Genomic DNA, 20,208 nt, shown 5'->3' with positions numbered 1-20,208 from the left:
TTTTTAAATGCTGTGACTGAAGGCAAAGGAACAGCAACGGAAAATAGAGGAAGCAGGGTCACCCCCCCCGCTTTCTGCTGCTTTTTTTCTTGCAGGGTGGCTTACAGTTTTCCATTGGATACATATAAGAGCATAAACAGTCACCCGCTGGATTGGACCACTGGCCAGTCTCGTCCAGCAGCTTGTTCTCACAGTGGCCAACCAACTGCACAAGGAAGCCCACTAATCTCCCAGCAGATGGCCTCCAGAGGCAGTCACCCTGCTATCAGGGCTAATAACTACCAACCCCCCCCGCTATTTCTATGAATTGGTCCAACCCTTTTTGAAGAGTCAAGCTGATAGCCAGCACCACATATTCCAAGCAGAATAATTTCTGAAGGAAAAATTTAAGCACCCCCCCCCCCCGAGTATTCTTTTGCTCCCAGAATATTGCTTTTCATTAATTAAAAAAAGAGCCCACAAAGAGGGAAGCATAGAAGCACTGACGTTCCATCCTAATAAGGATGAACAGCTGGCACTGAACATGTGCTGTTCCTAAAAAGAAAATGCTGATGAGAGGGCTGCTTAATCCTTTCCCTGTTGCCAAATATTATTCATGGCATGGAACAGTTTTTCTCTACCCTACTGCCCTTTCAAGTTAGGGCTGTAGTTCCCAGATTTCCCTGTCAACATGGTCATAGTAGCTCTACATGCATGGAAATACCAGATGAAAAAAAGCTAGCAGGACCGGGAGAATGCTTTTCATTAGCGATGTCATAGATAATATTTAATTATCATACAATATAGCCATTTGAAAGAATATGGCTGCACTCTTTGATAAGGAAGGATGGACAAAAGGCAATGTATGCAGTGCAAACTCAAGATGGTGTCTAGTCTTCCCACAGAAAAGAAAGAACTACTATGTGTTGCTTGCACTTAAAACTGATTGTCTGAAAAAGATTGTTGTTTTCTTTTCTGAGAAAAGTAGATTTAGAGAATTCAGTGGGAGTATAGCAAATATGAAAGGGATCCTTATGTAGGAAAGGGTATGCCTTTCTATCACTATAGGAAGTGAAGCTGTTAAAAATCTCCTTCAAAATGTTATCTCACTACTTTTTTTTCTTTTTCGTTAGAATAGTGGAAAGGACCAATTGGAAAATGAAGCTGACCAAAGCATAGATTCTAAAAAATCAATCAATCCCTAGAACTAAGTAGTTGAGGAAGACATTTTCATTTTTATTAAACTTTTAGAGTAATCTTGAAAGCAAAAGTGTTTTATCTCAGAGTTCTTGTTTGTGGTGATTTTTTTAAATAAAATGGGTATCTATGTAAGCCAACCTTTGGCAAGCCTCTGAAAATCCCCAGACCTTCTAATATATGTTCCTAGGAATGTGGCATATTTCACTAATAGTGAATCTTGATTTGCACAGCATGGATACACTTTGGTTTCATTGTCTCCCACTTTTTTTGTTGCATTCATTGGTCCTCTGTGTGATGCCCAGATGAAAGTTTGTTTAAGGATATACTGTTTGAATTTCATGTGCATGTGATGTGAGACGTGTGAATATAAAGGCAAGAATATCACAATCCCTTAGAATTGATAGATTAAGTGGATTGGTAAAAGTATTCCAGAGGTACAAAAATACAGGTTTCAGCAGGAATAACTCTGCTAGATTAGACAAAAACTCCAGAATCCTTTTATAATGCTGTAGTCTCTGGCTGGAAGATACTTGCTGGATTCACATAACATTATCAAGCCAATTGCTTCTTTTTAGCTTACACTGTTGTGTGAATCCAGAAAATGTGGGTCGTTGATGTTTTTTGATTTGGTGTGTTGTATAAAATTAGTTAACTGTGATTTATTCTGTAAACCATGACTTAATGGTGTTTGAACACAGCCACTATATGATTGTGAGATTTTCTACATATTTCCTCCTGATTAGCTCTCTTTAAAATAGCATTTCTTTCCTCAAACTTCTTTTTTAAACATCTATAGGACAGAGCCTATTAGATCCAATATCTTACTGATCTGGGGTCAAAACTGAGAATCATGGACCCCTCCAGACATTGCTAAACTGCAACTACCAGAAGCATAATGATGCTGGAAACTGTAGTTCAGCAAATCTGTGAGGAATCCAGGTTTCCATTCATTTATCTAACATAAACACTTGTCTTGCTCTTTTAAGAATTATTAGCACTAGTTCTTAATTCTGATCAGTCAAACACTAATTAGGTTGGGACAACTGTTTGGGCAGAATGTGTTACCCTGATTTAAATGCACAAGAAAGGTATTTTTACTGCCCTTTCAGTGAGAAGGTTTAAGAGATTGTCAAGTGACACTTTTATTTACTTTAATCTTCATTATTTACTCTGTGTTTGCAAAATAGCAAAGAATTATAATAATGACTTTAAAACAGCCTTGATAGGCAGTTTTATTCATTTCAGCTTTCCAGCCTGAAGCTGCTTCCAGACAATGTGTTTACAGTAAAATTGTGTATGTCTTGTTCATTCACATTTAATGAGGAATTAACACCACAAAGTCATCCTCCAGTAACCCTTGTGTTTTTCTAGTGGTGCTCCTGCCTTTTTTTAAAACTGAAGAAAATCACACTTTAGGGAAATTAATAAATAAGCAGTAACCTCTATTTAAAGCTGTGCTGGGTGGGAAAACTATCTAAATTAGGATAGTTAGGAAGATTTGTCAACAACATTTGGGAATGCTTTTATTTTTGTATTCCTTGCCATGAATTTCTCACTGCAAGGCCAATTCCTCTTTTATAGTGCAGTTCCTTTTTCAAAACGTTTTTTTTCGTTTAACCCTTGCGATTCATTTAGTTGTTCTTTAAAAAAACCCAAGGCAGATTATATGTTTGATTTAAAACAGTAGCTTTCAATGTTTTCCTTTACATAGATACTACAGCAATGGTTTTGGGGAGCACCACATAAGTCAAGAACTAGCATTATAATGCTTGTGGGCACCAGAAATGACCATCCAGAAAACCTCAAAAATAAATGGTTTTTTAAATAAATGACTGAAATCATACTATGAAGTTTGGGGTAAATATGCCAAAATTTGGTGAACTAATTAACCTTCTGTATTAGATTTGAAGAATTTTTATTTTGGTCCATGCCAGGTATTATCTAACGTTCTCTAAGCTACAGATTGGGGACCACTTATCTCTAAAGCAACTCTGTTCTTGATTATTCCATTTGCAACAACTTCTCAAAGGAAGCTATGAGATAACTTGTTCCCTCTCAAAAGGAAGTTTTATTAAAATCTATGACCGAGTTTAACTATTTAATTAGAAGATTTGACATATATTTGCTATATATTTAAATAGTTGCATTAGAGCATTTTGTAGCAAATAATTGATTTTTTAAAAAATGCCATATTCTGATCCTATGATGAAGAAGATGATAGACAGACAGATAAGATAGGTAAGACAGATGATCAGTGAATGGAATATAGTAGCCTTTTTTTATAGAAAAAGTGGGATTTCAATGTAGAAAGTCGACTGTGCTTCAGGTTATAATTTACAGTGAGAAACAATGCTTTTCTGGCCCTATTGGCCTATCTGGCCCTACTATCCTAATTCTGGAAACATGCTAAATCTAAACATTAAATTATCTCATAGAAATTCAATTCTCAGTTTTTCATTTAAGGTTGATTCTTGCTCTCTTATTAATATCTGGCCTATCACCCACCAAACTAATTATTTAATTAGACCAAATAAAATATGTAAACAGCAAATGAGCACTGTTGAAATGTAGGTTTCCTAAAATCTCTAGCTGTTGGAAGTCAACTTGAGGAAAGCATCTGAACTTGGGCATACTTCCTCTGAGAAAGAACCACACTTAGTATACCCTGCAAATGATTTCTAGTTAGCAAGTTTCATAATGGGGCTTTTTCCCCGGGTAGGTGTGCAGAGGACCACGGGCTTAGTCATCTGAAAAGTAATGTACTCTTTTAAATAAAGGAGAAACTTATAGAAGTTAGAAAAGTTTGTTCTTTTTGAGCATATGTTCTGTATCAAAACTTCTATAAATGGCATCCTCTGTGAATACTGTACTGCACTATAGAGCTGATATTATTCCCACCCAGCACAGTTCAGGAGATGCAAAAATCAAAAGGATCAGAATATCCTTATTATTGAGACAAAATCAGGTACCTGAAAAGTCTTTTAGTTCCTTGTACAAATCTGAAATTGTCAGATATTTCATTATAACAACAATGAATGAAGTAGTTACGTCAGTATTCTTGCTTGTATATATTTAGCTCTTCATATTAAGCAGTCAATAAATATATATTATCAACTGCACTGGAAATAAAAACAGAAAAAAGAAAAAATGCTCGAGTGGATTGTGGACGAATGAATAGTGGAGCATGCCTTAGGTCAGCCAACCTGAAGAGCATGTCCTTCCATGGTGCGATGGTTGGGTTAAAGCTTGATCTCATACTTTATTTCATGTTTCTTGGGCCAGCAAACCTACAAAGAACATGAGTTTTGAGTTGAGATGAAAGGTTTCACCCAAAGCCCCTAGGATCAGCAGAAATACTTTGAGCAGAATGTAAAAATAATAGATAACAATGAGTCGGTGAATTCTGATCTCAGCATATTGACTGTAACTTATCATATATCAAGCAAGATGCAGCTTTTGGCTGAGTGAATATCCTCAAATGATTGTTATTTATAACAGGGTAGTGAAGACCTAATCACCAGCAGATCATTTTTCTTGGCCTCTGTATTACTGAGGGTGCTGCTTCATTCATTGCTGAAAAAAAATCAAGCTGCTAAAAAATACTATCCAGACTTCAGCTGAAATAGATGAATCTCTATTGATTTATTATAATCCTTTTGACTTTGTTTGAATGTAAAATTTTAAACTGTTTAAAATGTTTTTGGAACTAAGTACTTAGTTCCACTAAAAGGCCTTTGTTGAAAAAAAAGTTCTTATTTGTTTTCCCCCTACTATGTTCATATTTTGGAGCCTTATCAATAGGAAACTTAACATGAAATGCAACAGGGTAAATTTTCAACTCTGCTTTCTTATACTCCATACCCTTGGTGGCAACCTCAAGAGGGAAATTAGGTATTGTAATGATATAATAGAACACCATGGTATTGTACTAACTCACACATTTCTATAAAATATACATGCTAGAGATTGATACTTATTTACTGAGTGGCACAGTTTTCTGTTTCTTCAGCTGCACACACTAAATTGAGAGGCACTTATCCCAATGCAGAAGTTCTTTCTATCACTTACCAGTAGATTACTCCAGCATGGTAGACTTGAATATCATCATAAAGCAACAGAAATGAAAGGAACATAATTAGCCAAGAATAAGAAAACACCACAAGGAAATTGCATACCTCTGGTAACTTGCGGCTATAACACAAGACATTTAACTGTTTAATATGCTGTTACCGTCTCTTTTTCTGTCATGTATTCAACTGCATATACAGTATGGAGGATTTCTAACATTCATAAGCTGAGATTCAGTATCAAGATCTTTCTGTATAATAACAGGTTATAGTTATTTAATTTTTCTTATTTTGCCTGTGCTTCCATTATCTAGTTTGTCTACATGAGTTCTTCCTGTGATGCCATCTCCAAATGCTAGGAGACTATTTCTCTTGCTTTGTACAGTATATACGTGATTGCTGTGGGAACACCCTTACCACTGTATAAATAACAATACTGAAGTAATGAGTCTAGTTTTCTTGATGTCTTAAATTATGAGTGTTGGAAATTAGGGTCTTAAACTGTTTGTGTACACTTCAGGCACTGTTCAGTAAAAGAAATAAATGTGGCATTTATGCAAATACTAGGCTGTGTTTTTGACCTTTTTTTAAAAATCAAAAGTTGCTGTATCATAAAAATTGTTTGAATGCCAGAAGTAACCAGAAATAAACATGTGCTGCAAAATAATCATTTCAATTCCTAAGGGAAAACTTCATGAAATGATTAACTCTGTGTAAAAATGATACAGTAAATCATACTGTGGTTTGAATATGCTGTCCAAAGCATGAATAGTCCAGATTGTGGCCACATCTCTCCAAATTGACATAATTGATTCAGATTACATAATAATTGATTACACCTCCACATATCATCTGAATTTGATCTGATGGTTAATTCATTTCTCCAAACCTCAATTCTAGTGGCAGAGGCAGCAGCAAACATCCATTCCTGCAGTAGCATTTCTGCAATTTCTTTTTCAATTTCCATCTACAGCCATACAGGCTTTTTTCCCCTGTCATATGACAGGGTATAGAAATGTTAGCTTTCCATAATTGAGCTACAGAATCTATCACAACTAAGTGTGCTATACATAGAAAAGTGCTGGATTGCCAGCACTGGCAAAAAACGATTTTGCGATCAATTTGGTAGAGGCACAATCAGCAAACTACTTCCTGCTACAGAACTGTGATGTAATTAAGTGAAATTTAGCACATTGTAGAGACCTCATTTGCTGCTTTCCATATGTATTTAACTACAAATCCTATCTCCCAAACTAAGAGACAATGGGTTCACCATGCTTGTATTTGCACTACAAATGTGATTGTATCATTTGTTAAAAACTTTAGAAATAGTTGTTAGATTAGGTGAGATAAGCGTTTATTTGATATTTAAAAAATACAACCAAGTGCACATTTCCCAAGAGTATTTAGTGGAATAACAGGGCCCTGACTCTGGAGGCTTCAAGGCTTCTGAAAATACAAGCATCCAATACAAGTGGCATTTTAGTTGCTAATTTTGATAAATTCACCCTGCTTCTTTTGGCCTTGAATTAATTTTTCTACTTCCCATGCCATTTGTCATCAAATTCATGTATTTTGTGATCGTAAAAGCCTTATTGTAAACTTAAGGGTTGTTCAACAATAATCTACTGGGGCACCTGGCACAGATTGGAAGTAATCTGTAATTTCCATACATTTCTCCTAACCATTTTAAGAGTTCCTCATCATCACATCATAGTAGCAAAAATCTGTATGTAATGTAATTAAGATGCTGAAATAGAATTACACCTTAGTAACAGTGTTACTCAAATTATAAGTAAAAATGTAAACAAATCTTAGGAAACGATTTCCAGCGATGGTGTGGTCCCCTGCTTTGTTCTTTCAACTTACTGCTGTCCATCGCCCATGCTCCACTACTTGGCACTTGGATAAAATTATGGTTACCGCATCTCGGCTGCAAAAAATCTGAAAAAGTACGAAACTACTTTTAGGATTTTTGCAGCCCAAATATGGACACTCCAGCTATTATATGACCATGCTTGCTATTTAAAGGTCAACGTTTGTGGGCCGACAGAAAGGTTCGGTGACATTATCACCTGCTATTACTACAACCGACCAGCCATGAATACTGAGTGCTACTCGTTCTGCTCCCCCCGCAGGAAGCTCGGGCTACTCGGGCAGCAGATGTGACGCTTTCAGTTTTTAATCTATGAATTATCAGATATCGAGCTACTGTATAATATCATGATGCTCCTTGGGGCTTAGAGCGATGGCCGAGAGCCTTCCAGTCTTCCGAGACGATCCACCTTCGGAGCCAACGGGAGTGGGGACCAGAAGCTGCAGCGCCTCCCCAAGCGGAAGAAGGCCGAGCTCTTCTCCCAGATCACCGAAGGTATCCCACAGCCCGGCCCTCCTCAGGTTTCCTTCCAGGGGAAAGCCCTGGAAGGAGATAGCCGAGGAACCGCCCCGGAAGCAGCTGGGCTACTCCCGCCGCCCTTTGTTGGGGGCCACAGAGACCAGACCTCAAAAACAATTCAGAGGCGTCTTCGCACTCAGGACCTTCCGGCCATTTGAACGAGCGCTCTCGCTGGTTTTAGCCTCCCCAAGATTGCCGCGACCGTCGCCTTGAGGGCCGGAGCGCGAAGGCGGCGCTTGAGTCACCCTGACGCTAATGATTGACAGCTAGGCCCGCCTTTGCGCGAGGAGGAGGAGGAGGGGGGAGGGAGCGGCTCGCGCTGGCCGGTGCCGCTGTAGCCTCGTTAGGGCTGGATGGATCTGTTCTGGGACCTTCCGGAGCCAACTCCTCCGGCAGTAGCAGCAGTAGGTGAGTGGCGGGTCCCTTTTGGGGTCGCCCCCCCCCCCCATGTTGGAGGAGGAGTGGGCCCGAGTCTGCAGGAAACAGGCGAGCTGGGTTAGCTTCTCTTTCCCAGGAGCCTTCCGTGTTGCCTTGCTGCAGCTTCCCGAAGGATCAGAAGCGGCTCTCCAGGAGCCTAGTACGGAACTGTAATGCTTAAAATTAATCCCGCTCTGTCAAGCGCGAGTCAACGCGCATGCGCCTGTGACCCCACTGGGAAATCCACGAGTCTCTTATTGACACTCGGGGGTGACCTCTGGCGGGCGCAAGTAACACCTGAGAAGCCCGGGTGGCTCCCAATAGCCAAATCCTGAGGAACAGCCATTCCCACCAGTTTTATAGCTAGAAGGGTGAGGCAATTACCTGGTGATAAATCCTATCACCTCTTGCCATAATAATGTTAAAGATGTAAAAAGTAATGTGTAAAAAACTGGACACCAGCTAAACGAAACAAAGATGTGTCAAAAAGTGTTTACTATTTGATGTTGCCTGGCGGTCTTTGAATTTTTGCAGCTCTCTTTGGCAGTCCTATTTGTGAATACTGTATGTTAATAGATTACTCTGTATTTGGTTTTGTTTTATTTGGTTTTGTTTAGAGAAAGAGGGACAGAAAGGATCTCTGCTTTTTGATGATCTTCCTCCAATCAGCAACAGTGATTTGGGTATGATTGTCGTCTATGTCTTGTGTTACTCTGAATTCTCTTGCTTTTCTCAATCAGCTACTTGAGCCCTTGTGCAAAATTCTCCTTAGAGGGCGTGGAAATTCAGTGAGTTTATCTGGTCTGAATAGCCAGGAATTTGCCAACTTGACTATAGGATTTTTCTGTTGGCAGGTTCTGACTTTTTTACTTGTTTTATTCTCTATGGACTTCTTGTTTGCATCATATTGGTGCAAAGAGGCATTTAAACCAGTCCTTTTTACTTTTGACATTTTTTGCAAGCTTAATTTTGCTGTCCTTAAGCAAGACTCCATTCTATTATGCATTTAGATTTAACTAAGATTATTTTCTATCAATGGAACTGTAAAGAATAGAAAGACTGGTAAGTAGGAAAGCAAAAGCTGAATCTTAGGTTCTACGTTCTCCTTTCTTTTGTTTCATTCTATCCTTGTGCGTAATTGAACAGTGTACAAAAATACTATAACCACTCCACAGTTATTTAACTCTGAATCTTTTTCTTAAAGGGAATACTTTTATATGGAGATAGATATATAAACAGGAAGATAATTTTTAGAAATATATAGTTATGGGAAAGCCATTGGTTGCTGGAGTAACACATTTTGCAAGATCCAGTTTCATTTCCTGGGGTGGCTGGTACAGATTCAGCTCCTACTTACATCCTATATTGGTACCAGTACTGACTGACATATCAGATAGTTTTCTTCTGAAACAAAATTTCTAAATACACTGCCAATTTTTAATTTACTTTTTAAGAAATGTTACTATGACTTAAATTAGCAATTCATACTTCTAGTTAGTTTTATTGGTCAATGACTAAAATAAATTTCTGTCTACCTCTAGTTATGTGTCTTTTTATAAGCTATATTTTAATGTAGATAATGAACATAATCTTTTCCATGTCTATTTCAAAGCTATTTTTGTAAGGCCTACTTCTAAGTATAATATTATACTTACTTAGAAGTATTTGCAGTCCTAGTGCTTTCCTCTTCATTTTATGAATTGGATTTAGTGCCATATGTAAAATGGATAAAATGTTAAGTAGCTGTTAAGCTTGGCAGAGTTTTTTGTAGATGAAACTGCTCAAAAATCTACTTACTGTAAGATCTGATTAGGGTTATGTATTTCCTTGTTTGGTTGGGGTTTTTTTAGGAGCAGGAGGCTCTTTGCTATTTGATGACCTCCCACCTGCCAGCAGTGGCAACTCAGGTGAGCCATGACTAAATTTATTTTGCTATTTATTACACTGCTCTAATAGAGTTACACTTGAGTGTTACCTGTTTAAGTACCTGTGGTTTACACTAAATGCACACAGGCAATGTGTCTAAAATGATACTAGAAGAAACGGTAAAATGTCTCTCTGATTTTCCTTTTTTCAGATTAGAGAATTTCTATGCTGTTCATGTTTTTGTTATGATACTAATCAAGTACTTGACTAGGGTGAGATTACTACTCTGCTATTGCTGAGGCCATAAATATCGATACAAATATTTATTGTATATTAATGTAGTTGGTCCAAATTAATCTTCTAAAGCAGGGGCCGCCAACCTTTTAGACCTCAGGGACTACCAAACTCATAATTTTAGATCCCAGGGACCACTAACTGGTTCTGTGGGTGTGGCCTAATTTGTGGGTGTGGCTTGGTGGTCATGTGACTGGCTGGGCATGGCTTATATGTAAATATTATAAATATATAAATATTGAATTTTTTTAATAAAAAAGAGCAACTTTTACCAAAATCAGGCAGAGCAGACAGATTGAGTTGCTCACAGAATCACAGGTTCATTCAGAAATCTATCTGCCATTGGCTAGCTCAGTCTGTCACATAAAATTTGCTTGCAAGCAAACTCACAAAATTAACTCACAACACACCATGCATGTAAATATTGAATTTTTTATTTTAAAAAAGAGCAACTTTTACCCAAAATCAGGCAAAGCAGGCAGATTGAGTTGCTCACAGAATCATTCAGTGATCTATCTATCTGCCAACGGCTAGCTCAGTCTCTCAAAATTGCTTGCGGTGAGTCTGCACTGAATTTGCTTGCAAGCAAACCTTCAGTCCTAAGGGAGATTCGGCTGTGCTTAGCTAGAAAGCAAGACATCCAACCATTTCCTGCTTCCTGGCTAATCTAAATCTCCCGGCATAGCAGAACAGATTATGGTCAGAAGAAGGAAAAATAGCAATTTAGCAGACAAGTTTGCCGGGTTAGGAGTGAGTGGGCGGGCAGGGAGTGTTCCCGCAGGCCATGTGGGCTGAGCAGCCTTGTGTTTCTGCACAGCCTGGATTAATTGCTTTGTGGGGGTGCTCTGGGGGTGAGATTTCTCTGCAGCTCACCAAAATTTTCTCACGGCCCACCAGTGGGTTGCGGCCCACTGGTTGTCGACCACTGTTCTAAAGCAGCTGTTCCTTTATTTTATTGGCCTGCATTTCCATGTAGTGTACTATTAGGCCTTTTTACGTCAACATGGTGTTTTATGAACTGATTTTATTGTGCTAAATTCTTTGACTAAGATGGTGGCCATATAAAGTCTATAATGAAATAAATAACAATTTTTTGTTTTTCAGCTTCTCATCCCACTGAGCAAGTTTCTCTTCCTGTGAGCTATGGGAAGGGAGAGAAGAGGAAGTCCATTGAAGGAGAGAAGAATGGGAGTGAAGAACTTGTGGAAAAGAAAGTTTGTAAAGGTTTTCAGACACTCTGAAGCCAAATATTTTATTCTATTCTAGTGCTGCTTTAAATAATAAAAAAGTGAAATTGTTTTCCTAAGATGGTTTTACTTGTAGCCACTCATAAGAATGGGAGGAGTAGCTGTACATAGATGAAATCCTTCCTGAGTATTTCTACCTTAGATGAATTTGTGTTTCTCCTTCCTTAAGGGTACCAATGCAAGTCCCTTTTCACTTAATAATTACGATCATGCTGCTGTCATATGTTTTAGCTGCATTCCTTCACAGAACTCAAGTCAGCATCAAGTATTACTATTTTTCTCACAGCTGCCACTTTTATAATTCTTATGTTTAAAAAATTAAGCATACAGATTGCTTTTTAACCTGATTGGATTCTGTTTGCAAAAACAATATATACATAATTAAGATTACCTAATGTAATTAGTACAAATTTGAAGGCTATCCTAAAGTATTCATTGTGCCACATGTATTTTTTTCTGTGTGTTGCCAAATTTTTATTATTTGGAGCAACATGACTTAGTTGCTCCTGTATTGTGCACATCCTAGTGTCATCTTGCCTGGGACACTGTGTTATGGCATGGTTTTAATAATGACTTGCTGATTATCTAAATTGTTGACTCAATGCATGATTTATCAGCTATAGTGAATAGGTCCAAACATTAAACTAAACCAAAATGTTAGATATGGTTTATGCAGTGTGAGAAGCCTGTCCTTATTTATCCTCTTAGTGATGCAGGGAGCATCATAGCTAAACTTGCCCCAGGTTAAATATAGAAACCCAAACACAGTCTCTAAATATTTCACCTGAATTATAATGTGATGGCTGTTGGATAAGCTTTTCTTAGCATCATCTGCATGTTCAGATTTTCAGCCAGAGGTACCATACAGGGACTATTTACAATTTCAGCATGGATTATAATGAAGAGGTTGTTAGAATTCTGGTCCTTATTTTTGATAGCTGACTGTAGTGCTATTACACAGGAAACATGTTCAGGGATTAAATATGGGTGCATTTTGCTCTGTTTTTCTTTAGATTCTGCAGGTATTCTTGGTTTGAAAGGTTACGTAGCAGAGAGGAAAGGTGAGCGAGAAGAGATGCAAGATGCCCATGTTATTTTGAATGATATCACAGAAGAGTGCAGTCCATTGTGCTCTCAAATGTGAGTTACATAGTTACTTTTTGATTGGTTTTTTTTTTTGTGTTTTCCTCCTGGGTTTAATTGCTTGTCTGGATGGTAACTTCAGCTGGTTTATTTTGCTTTACAAAATAAATAACTATGTTGTTTTTTTGTTTTCTATAATGCTATAATGATGCAATATGTATATATTATTTTAAATATCACTGATTTTAGGAACCATAACTAAAAAGAGAATCCAAGACATCTAAAAAAGATGTCAGAACATTCACATTTTTAAATTTAAATTTTTGCAGAATAAAATGACAAATTCTTCTTCTTTTCTTCTCCTGATTGGGAAGAAAATAAAGCATTAACTCCCCCCAAAACTGAATTAAAAATATTGATAAGTAATTATGTATATACAATATATGTATATGCTCTTTTTAAATAGATCTATTTTATATTTTGAGTTTCTAGCTTATTCCAGAGGAGCATTTCTTAATAACTTACATCTTTAGCATGATCTTCTTTTACGTTTTACATTAACCAGGAAAGTAAAGATTTTTCCCACTTGGAACATAATATTAAACCTGTGTATTAAGTAATTTGACATCACAGTCTTCATGTGTATATAAGGCATTGATAACCATAATGCAATATTATTTAATATGCACTTATATCTAAATATAACATATGTAAAACAAATATAAAATAATATAAACTAATATCAGCAAGAAAATAGTTATAAATAATAAAATATCTAAATATCAGCATATCTTCATCTTTGTTGAATAGAATTGGCCAAGTGTGATTGGACACACAAAGAATTTGTCTCAGGTGCATAAGCTCACCATGTATATATAAACAAGTAATTGGTCATAAATCATAGTTAAAATTATTAATCAATTACAAACAATAATTGATAAATCATAAGAAACCAATAGGATAGTAGGAAAGATGAGAAAATGAGAAAAGATGAGAAATGAGACAGTGCTATGGGAATTAAGTATTCAGCAGAGTGATGGCAGAGGGGAAAATCCAGTTGTTTTGGCATGCAATGCTCTATAGTGGCATCCTGAGGGGAGAAGTTGAAATAGATCATGTCCAGGATGTGAGGTGTAGATATTTTCTCTGCCCTCTTTCCTGTTCGTGCAGCATACAGATCCTCAGTGGAAGGCAGGCTGTTTCCTATTGTTTATTCTGCAGTACTAACTATCTGTTGAAGCAAAGAAACATTCCTACGTAAAGATCCTGGGAAAACAAATATAAGAGGTTTTTTTTTCAAACTTCAAGAGATCAGACCTACTGTTCAAAAAGGAGAGTCTGTGTATTCGCATTGAGGACAAGATAAAAAATCCCATAGAAGTTGAAGTGTAGTATTTTCTTGTACAGGTACTGGAATCTTTTCATAACTGAATTGTTAAGGGAAGTCTTGGAACTGGAAAATGTAAAACAGATCACTTTTGCTTTTCTGAGGCTAGGAAACATTCCTGTGTGTAGGTTGCAGGAAAGATTTTTTTTTTTCTGGATCTCATGTTACAATTTCTACAGTTCTGTTGATAAATACAAATTCAGTATCGTGCCCAATTTCAGAGTGAGAACAGTCTTTATCTATATTTTCTTTATAGAATTCGTGTCTCATATTTTGCTGTTTTCGATGGCCATGGAGGAGTTAGAGCTTCAACCTATGCTGCACAGAATCTGCATCAAAACCTAATCAGAAAATTTCCTAAAGGTCAGAAAATATGGTGGTATTCTTTGAGTTCTACTTCGGTTGAGACCCACATACTGACTTGGATCTGTTAATAGGATATTCTTATATACCATCCTTTGGAAGAAATACACTGATTTAAGTGTGTGAGTTCATTAAACAGTATCAAGCAGTACCTGAAGAATAACTTGGGTAAAACCGAATCTAAATCATTAATTTGATTTGTAGACTTTCTTAATCCCATATTCATGCAGGATTAAGCAAAATAATTTTCCTTTCACCATGAATGCTGAATTTTCTTTTTTCTCTGAAAGCTGCAAAGAATGGCTGGGCTGTCAATTCTGGAGTGTGTGTGCCAATTCTTTCTAATATTTTCTCCATTAACCTCTGGGTTAGGTGTCTAATTGTTTCCTTTGAATATAAAACAGGAGAGGTACACAGTGTGGAGAAAGCAATAAGGAGATGCATTTTGGATACTTTTAAACACACAGATGAGGAATTTCTCAAACAGGCTTCCAGCCAGTAAGTATATACTTCTCAGGGATATATGTCAAGGTATTTGAAGTAGAATCTCTGTAGAAAGTTGGAGGGGATGCAACTTTGAATTTTTTTTCTTCTATCAACCAATTTCTGTGTATGGAAAGGTGGCCATTTAAGAAAAATATTATCTGATATTTATTTGCTATTTTTAGAACTTGGATAGGAGGGGAAGGTACTCCAACATGTGTTCTGGGATGTTGCACTTGAAAATACCTGAAAGGCTGTATTGCACAAGTGTCAAACTCATGGTGTCACATTGCTGTCATGTGACGTTTCACGATGTGTTTTTCCTTCATGGAGCTGGGATGGATGTGGCCTGAACATGATGCACCTGGCCCATGACCGCCAGTTTGACATCCCTGCTGTATTATATGTGTGGGGTTCCATAAGGCCTCACATTTCCATCATTGTAATGGGGGACTTGGTATCTTATAAGAATCACCTTGAGTAGTTGGACTCATCTTTGTTTTGCCCCCGATTTCTGAAACCTGCAGGAAACCTGCTTGGAAAGACGGTTCCACGGCAACCTGTGTGCTGGTGATTGATAATACTCTGTACATTGCCAACCTTGGTGACAGTAGAGTAAGTCACACTGAAAATTGTGGGTCCTATGTGTGTTTTATAGTATTAAACAAAGGGTAGTTGTTTTGTTTCAGTGATAAGATGTTAGAAACTATCCTTTAGTTCAGTAACTGTTTTTTTACCAAGGGATCAGGAGAGTAATACAGACTTGTCTTATATTAAGCACTTGGTAGTAGAATAGAATAGAATAGAATAGAATAGAATAGAATAGAATAGAATAGAATAGAATAGAATAGAATAGAATAGAATTCTTTTATTGGCCAAGTGTGATTGGAAAATCACTGGGTGATTTGGGAGAGGGGTATTTTTAGTGCCCTCTAGGTGATGCTCTATATTGGGTGATGATGTCTATTATTATTTTTTTTACTTTTTCTTGAATATGGGTGTAGGTAAGCTCTGGTGCCTTTTGCTACCTAAGTAGAACGCTTGATATTTCAATACAGTAGGGGTTGGCAACCTTTCAACATCCAGCACTATTACATGAAGTCAAGGGACATCCCAGATATCTCAAAATAAACAGTGCTCAGAATGTTGGCAATCTTACCCAGAGTTCAAGAGATCTCAATCTTATTGTTTGGTTGGAGTTTTTTCTCCCTTTGCTTATTTTTCTAAAAAAATCATTCCAGCTTCATTTGAGGGGGTTGGCAGTGCTGCTTTGAGGTCAATGGGGCCTTTGTTCCCCAGATGTCATTCGTTAAGGACTACAGTACAATGTGCTGCTTAGATCTTGCTAGCAGAAACTTTATGCTTATAGCCCTTGCACTTGCTTACAAGAGCTATTTTGTCAATACAGGCAATTCTTTGTCGTTACAATGAAGAGACTCAGAAGCACACAGCTTTGAGTCTTAGCAAAGAACATAACCCAACTCAGTATGATGAGCGGATGAGGATCCAAAAGGCTGGAGGCAATGTCAGGTAACAAATAGGAAGCAACAAAGGGAAATGATGGGAAGGGATGTCAGAGTTGCCAAAAGTTTCAGCAACTACTTGAGGAATTTATGTGGCACAAAGCTTAAAACGTTGGTGTTGCAAATCGAGGTTGAAAGTCCCATGGATCTCACTGGCTGAGTTAGGGACACACTGAACTCAATTTTCTTTTTGTTATGGGAATAAAGTTAGGAAAAGCATCTGTATCAGTTTGAAAGGTTGAAAATGGTTGAAAATGTAATAAATGTTGGGTATTTAATTATGGGTATTACATATACATGCACAAGCTCCATATAAATTGTGATGTGGCAAATATATTTTAATTGATATTTAACATAACATTAAGGTTCTAACAAACATTTCATTAACAGAAAGGTAAAACAGGTTTTCCCAGCTTGATCCCCTTCAGATAGCTGTTTTAGATTATTGATTTCATTATATGATAAGAGTAATGTATATATAAGAGTAATGTATATAATGTAATACAGAGTACTTCCAAATAATTGTTCAGATAATCTAATGACTTGAGTATTGATTTCTGTTTTTAAATGTAAAGAAAACATTTGTATGTTGCTTTTAGTCACATTCTAAAATTAGAGATTGAAGCTGCAAAAAGAATTGTATCAGCCATTTGTGAACACTGTAGACAAATTGAAAGATTCTAGATTTTTCTTTCTTTGACCTGCTGTGTCTCTAGATAGTCTTGACCTACAACTGCCGTCACTCTGGATTAGTGACTATGTTTGATAGAAATTATGAGTGTTATAAACCAGAGTTTCTGTGGATCTACAGTTCAGAGTTACAATCCGTATTTTAAGGACTTAATTTAGTGACATAATTATAAATCCAGCACCCTCCTTTTTCTGTTTAGGGAAGGACGTGTTTTGGGTGTCCTGGAGGTCTCACGCTCCATTGGGGATGGACAATACAAGCGATTTGGAGTTATCTCTGTGCCAGATGTCAAACGCTGTCAACTTACACACAATGACAGGTAAAACTGAAACAGTACTCAGGTAAGGAAATATGCGGTGACTCTTCTTAATGGCTTCAAAAGTATAAGTACATGCTTTTTTTTGTACTTGGGTACATCTTACTGTCAGTTACTTTTGCAGATTTATCCTATTGGCCTGTGATGGTCTCTTTAAAGTCTTTTCACCAGAAGAAGCTGTGAACTTCATCATGTGTTGTTTGGAGGTGAGAGGAGGAAGGTTGTGTTGAGAAATCAAGAAGAGGCCAATTGTTTGCTTGTTCCTCTTTTACACTTACCATGTTGTCATTTCATCACTGAAATTTTTATTACTGTTTGCTAAAGGATTGTTGCAAACAATGTTTGAGAGGCAGCTGAGCTCTTTTGTTCTTTTCTGTTTTCTACTCTATCGGCTGTGTCCTTGCTTTCAACTTCAGCACAGACTTATTCCATCAGGTGACAAGATTATGGCCCAAGTGTTGCTTTCTCTCTCAGATTAGGAATCCAAGATACCCATTTATTTTGCCCCAGCAGCATGGCCCTGGGTTAAACAGGGCGACAGTTCTGAGACTGCAGAGAGAGTGGTTTTGCTTCCTGTTAAAATGCAGAAAAGGTATACAGGAGCATGCCCATTGTGTGAGTTATTTTTGTGGGAAAATAAAGGGGCCTTAAAACTAATACAGATAGTATTTTATGGAATTCAGCCCATTCTTATGTATTGTAATTTTAGAGTCGAGGCAAGATACTGTTTTCTTATTTGGGGGGACTTATTTCAGCAAATGAGGTTATCTCTCTCTTAGGTTACATTCTCTGTTTAATAGAACATGCAAATAACTATGTTGAAGCCTAAATTATTACTTCTAGACCAAGAGGTATGATGCAGATTCAAAATGTCAGATGAGACATGACTATATAAAATTAACTCATTGGAGTGAAAGGAAATTACCCTGACTTGTGTGATGTACTACTTCTCAACAGGACAAAGCTATTCCCCCAAGAGAAGCCAAATCTTCCGCTGATACAAAGTATGAAGCAGCCTGCAACAGGCTGGCCAACAAAGCAGTGCAGCGAGGATCGGCAGATAATGTCACTGTGATGGTGGTCCGGATTGAACAGTAATGGGACGAATATATGCAAGGAAGATCCATAACAGCATGCAGCAAATTTAATAGAACACAATAGTGTGTTTGTGAAATGTGCGCGTGTGTAGAATTTTATGGATTTTCCCCCAGATGCTTATTTGTAAATAAAAGGGTTTTTTTATAAGCATTCAGGTCAGTTCATTGTTTCATAAATTGTAAGTAATTGGGTCTTCTGTTTTCCTCCTTGAATGGGCTACAGGCAGTAACCTAACAAAATTTCATGCAGATAGTCATGTTGTTTGGTGTCTTACAAGATGCTTCAGGTTCCAGGATCCCACTTTTAAAAAGACAAAGGGCACTGGTATATTTAATTGACAACTTGTTTTAACTGAGCATGGGTTCTAAATTCTAATCCCTTCTTGGTTATTTCTTGAGTATATTTTGGACACAGGAACAATTTTTCTGGTTGTCATGCAGAGAGGATTATACAGAATTTCTCATTCTGTTGAATAGGGTAAAGCTAACACATCCAGCAAATGAGGTTTTCCTTGGTAAATTAGTTTTTTATCCAGTGGAAAAAAATCGAGTAGGGATTTTGATAGTAATTTTGAAGACTGACAATTTGAATAATTCCTGGCCATAAATACTGTAATATAGTCATCTGAACTTTTGATTCAGGCTGCATGGATACTACCTCAAGTAATATTTATATAGCTGTATGCAAAATAGACTAAATTTCCAGTGAACCTGAGCTAGAAAGTGAGGTTAGATTAGATTTTAAATGCATGGAGTAGTGGAATAGGGCATTGTTAGATTCTTAGGCTGAAGTATTGGAAGAAAATATATTAGAATAAGTATTTTATGAATAGGATTGGGCTGTCATTGAGATGATCATATTTATAGTGACTGAAATTAGTGAGATTTTTCTGTCTGAATTTAAGTTGAGATATAGAGTAAATTTGTGCCTTGGGTCAGCATTGACATGCCAGTGTAGCTTGAGAGAACTAGCTAACATTGAATTATAGTTTATTTTCAGTTATAATACAAATTAAACAATTAGGAAAGAATTCAAGGTATGAGTTCACATGTGAGGAAAATCTTTTTTTGTGAAATAGCATTCGCCTCTCTTATAGATGCATAAAAGATGTCCATTAAGTACCATTATTCTGATGATTTAATTAATAGGAATAGAATTAAGGTATTATGGGTGATGATACTCAATGGTGACAAGTGTAAGGGAAAACTAAGGGGGGGGGGAGATAAGGATAGTAGGAACAGAATGCACCCCAAACTCAATATGAGCAAATGGGGGGAAAGGGAGCGGGGGAAGACAGGTTAATTTTGGATTGCATTAAATGAAGCTTTGTGGCTCATAGGAAGTAATAATTGCAGGTATTCTATTCTGCACTTGAAATCCTATGCCTATTCTGGACATCCCGCTTAAATAGCACATGAAGAAGCCACAGTGTATTTAGAGAAAAGCTACTAGGACAAGGCATACTGAGCTCTGTGAAGAACAACTAAAGATACTGGGCTTATTTAACTTGCAACAGAGAAAGCTAAGGAAGGTACAATACTGGTTTATACTGTAAACAGCTAAAACAGGCTATGTATAAAAGGGGATGGACCTGTTCTCAGTTGACATTAAAAGAACAATGAGCCAAATAAAATGAAAGATTCAAGTTTCAGGTAAGGACTAGTTAAGCTGGGTATTGAGAAAAGCTTGATGGATTCTTGTATTGAGCAAAGAAATGTTAGATGATCTGTACGGTCCTTCCAACTCAGAGCTTCTATGTTTCTAAGTGACATTGGGGTGCAGTTCAACCAATAATAGTT

General features: G+C 37.1%; 2 protein-coding genes across 2 annotated transcripts in view; one reads left to right on the top strand and one right to left on the bottom strand.

Moving 5' to 3' along the window:
- Positions 1-2,149: 2,149 nt before the first annotated feature.
- ILKAP (ILK associated serine/threonine phosphatase) lies at positions 2,150-18,559 on the top strand. Its single transcript, XM_026701338.2, has 12 exons — positions 2,150-8,049; positions 8,676-8,741; positions 9,909-9,965; positions 11,323-11,442; positions 12,479-12,605; positions 14,192-14,298; positions 14,703-14,796; positions 15,309-15,396; positions 16,190-16,311; positions 17,195-17,314; positions 17,436-17,517; positions 18,269-18,559. Exons 1-12 carry the CDS (start codon positions 7,995-7,997, stop codon positions 18,407-18,409), a joined length of 1,179 nt encoding a protein of 392 aa, XP_026557123.2. The 5' UTR covers positions 2,150-7,994; the 3' UTR covers positions 18,410-18,559.
- Positions 13,748-20,208, bottom strand: part of ERFE (erythroferrone) — a 25,633-nt gene continuing 19,172 nt past the window's right edge. Inside the window, exon 8 of the mRNA XM_087933059.1 lies at positions 13,748-13,779. Within this exon, the coding sequence (XP_087789185.1) occupies positions 13,759-13,779 (21 nt within the window). The 3' untranslated portion in view covers positions 13,748-13,758. The remainder of the gene's footprint in view (positions 13,780-20,208) is intronic.

Source organism: Pseudonaja textilis, chromosome 4, assembly GCF_049901715.1.
Source record: "Pseudonaja textilis isolate UNSWEBS1 chromosome 4, rPseTex1.2, whole genome shotgun sequence".
NCBI lineage: Eukaryota > Metazoa > Chordata > Lepidosauria > Squamata > Elapidae > Pseudonaja > Pseudonaja textilis.
This window is presented reverse-complemented; position numbering and strand designations above follow the sequence as displayed.

Excerpts from the sequence above, each read along its gene's own strand:
- ILKAP (XM_026701338.2), top strand. The coding sequence starts at position 7,995 with ATGGATCTGTTCTGGGACCTTCCGGAGCCAACTCCTCCGGCAGTAGCA. Across the intron at positions 14,797-15,308 it reads CTCAAACAGGCTTCCAGCCA|GAAACCTGCTTGGAAAGACG; the intron begins GTAAGTATATAC and ends TGAAACCTGCAG. Across the intron at positions 17,518-18,268 it reads TCATCATGTGTTGTTTGGAG|GACAAAGCTATTCCCCCAAG; the intron begins GTGAGAGGAGGA and ends ACTTCTCAACAG.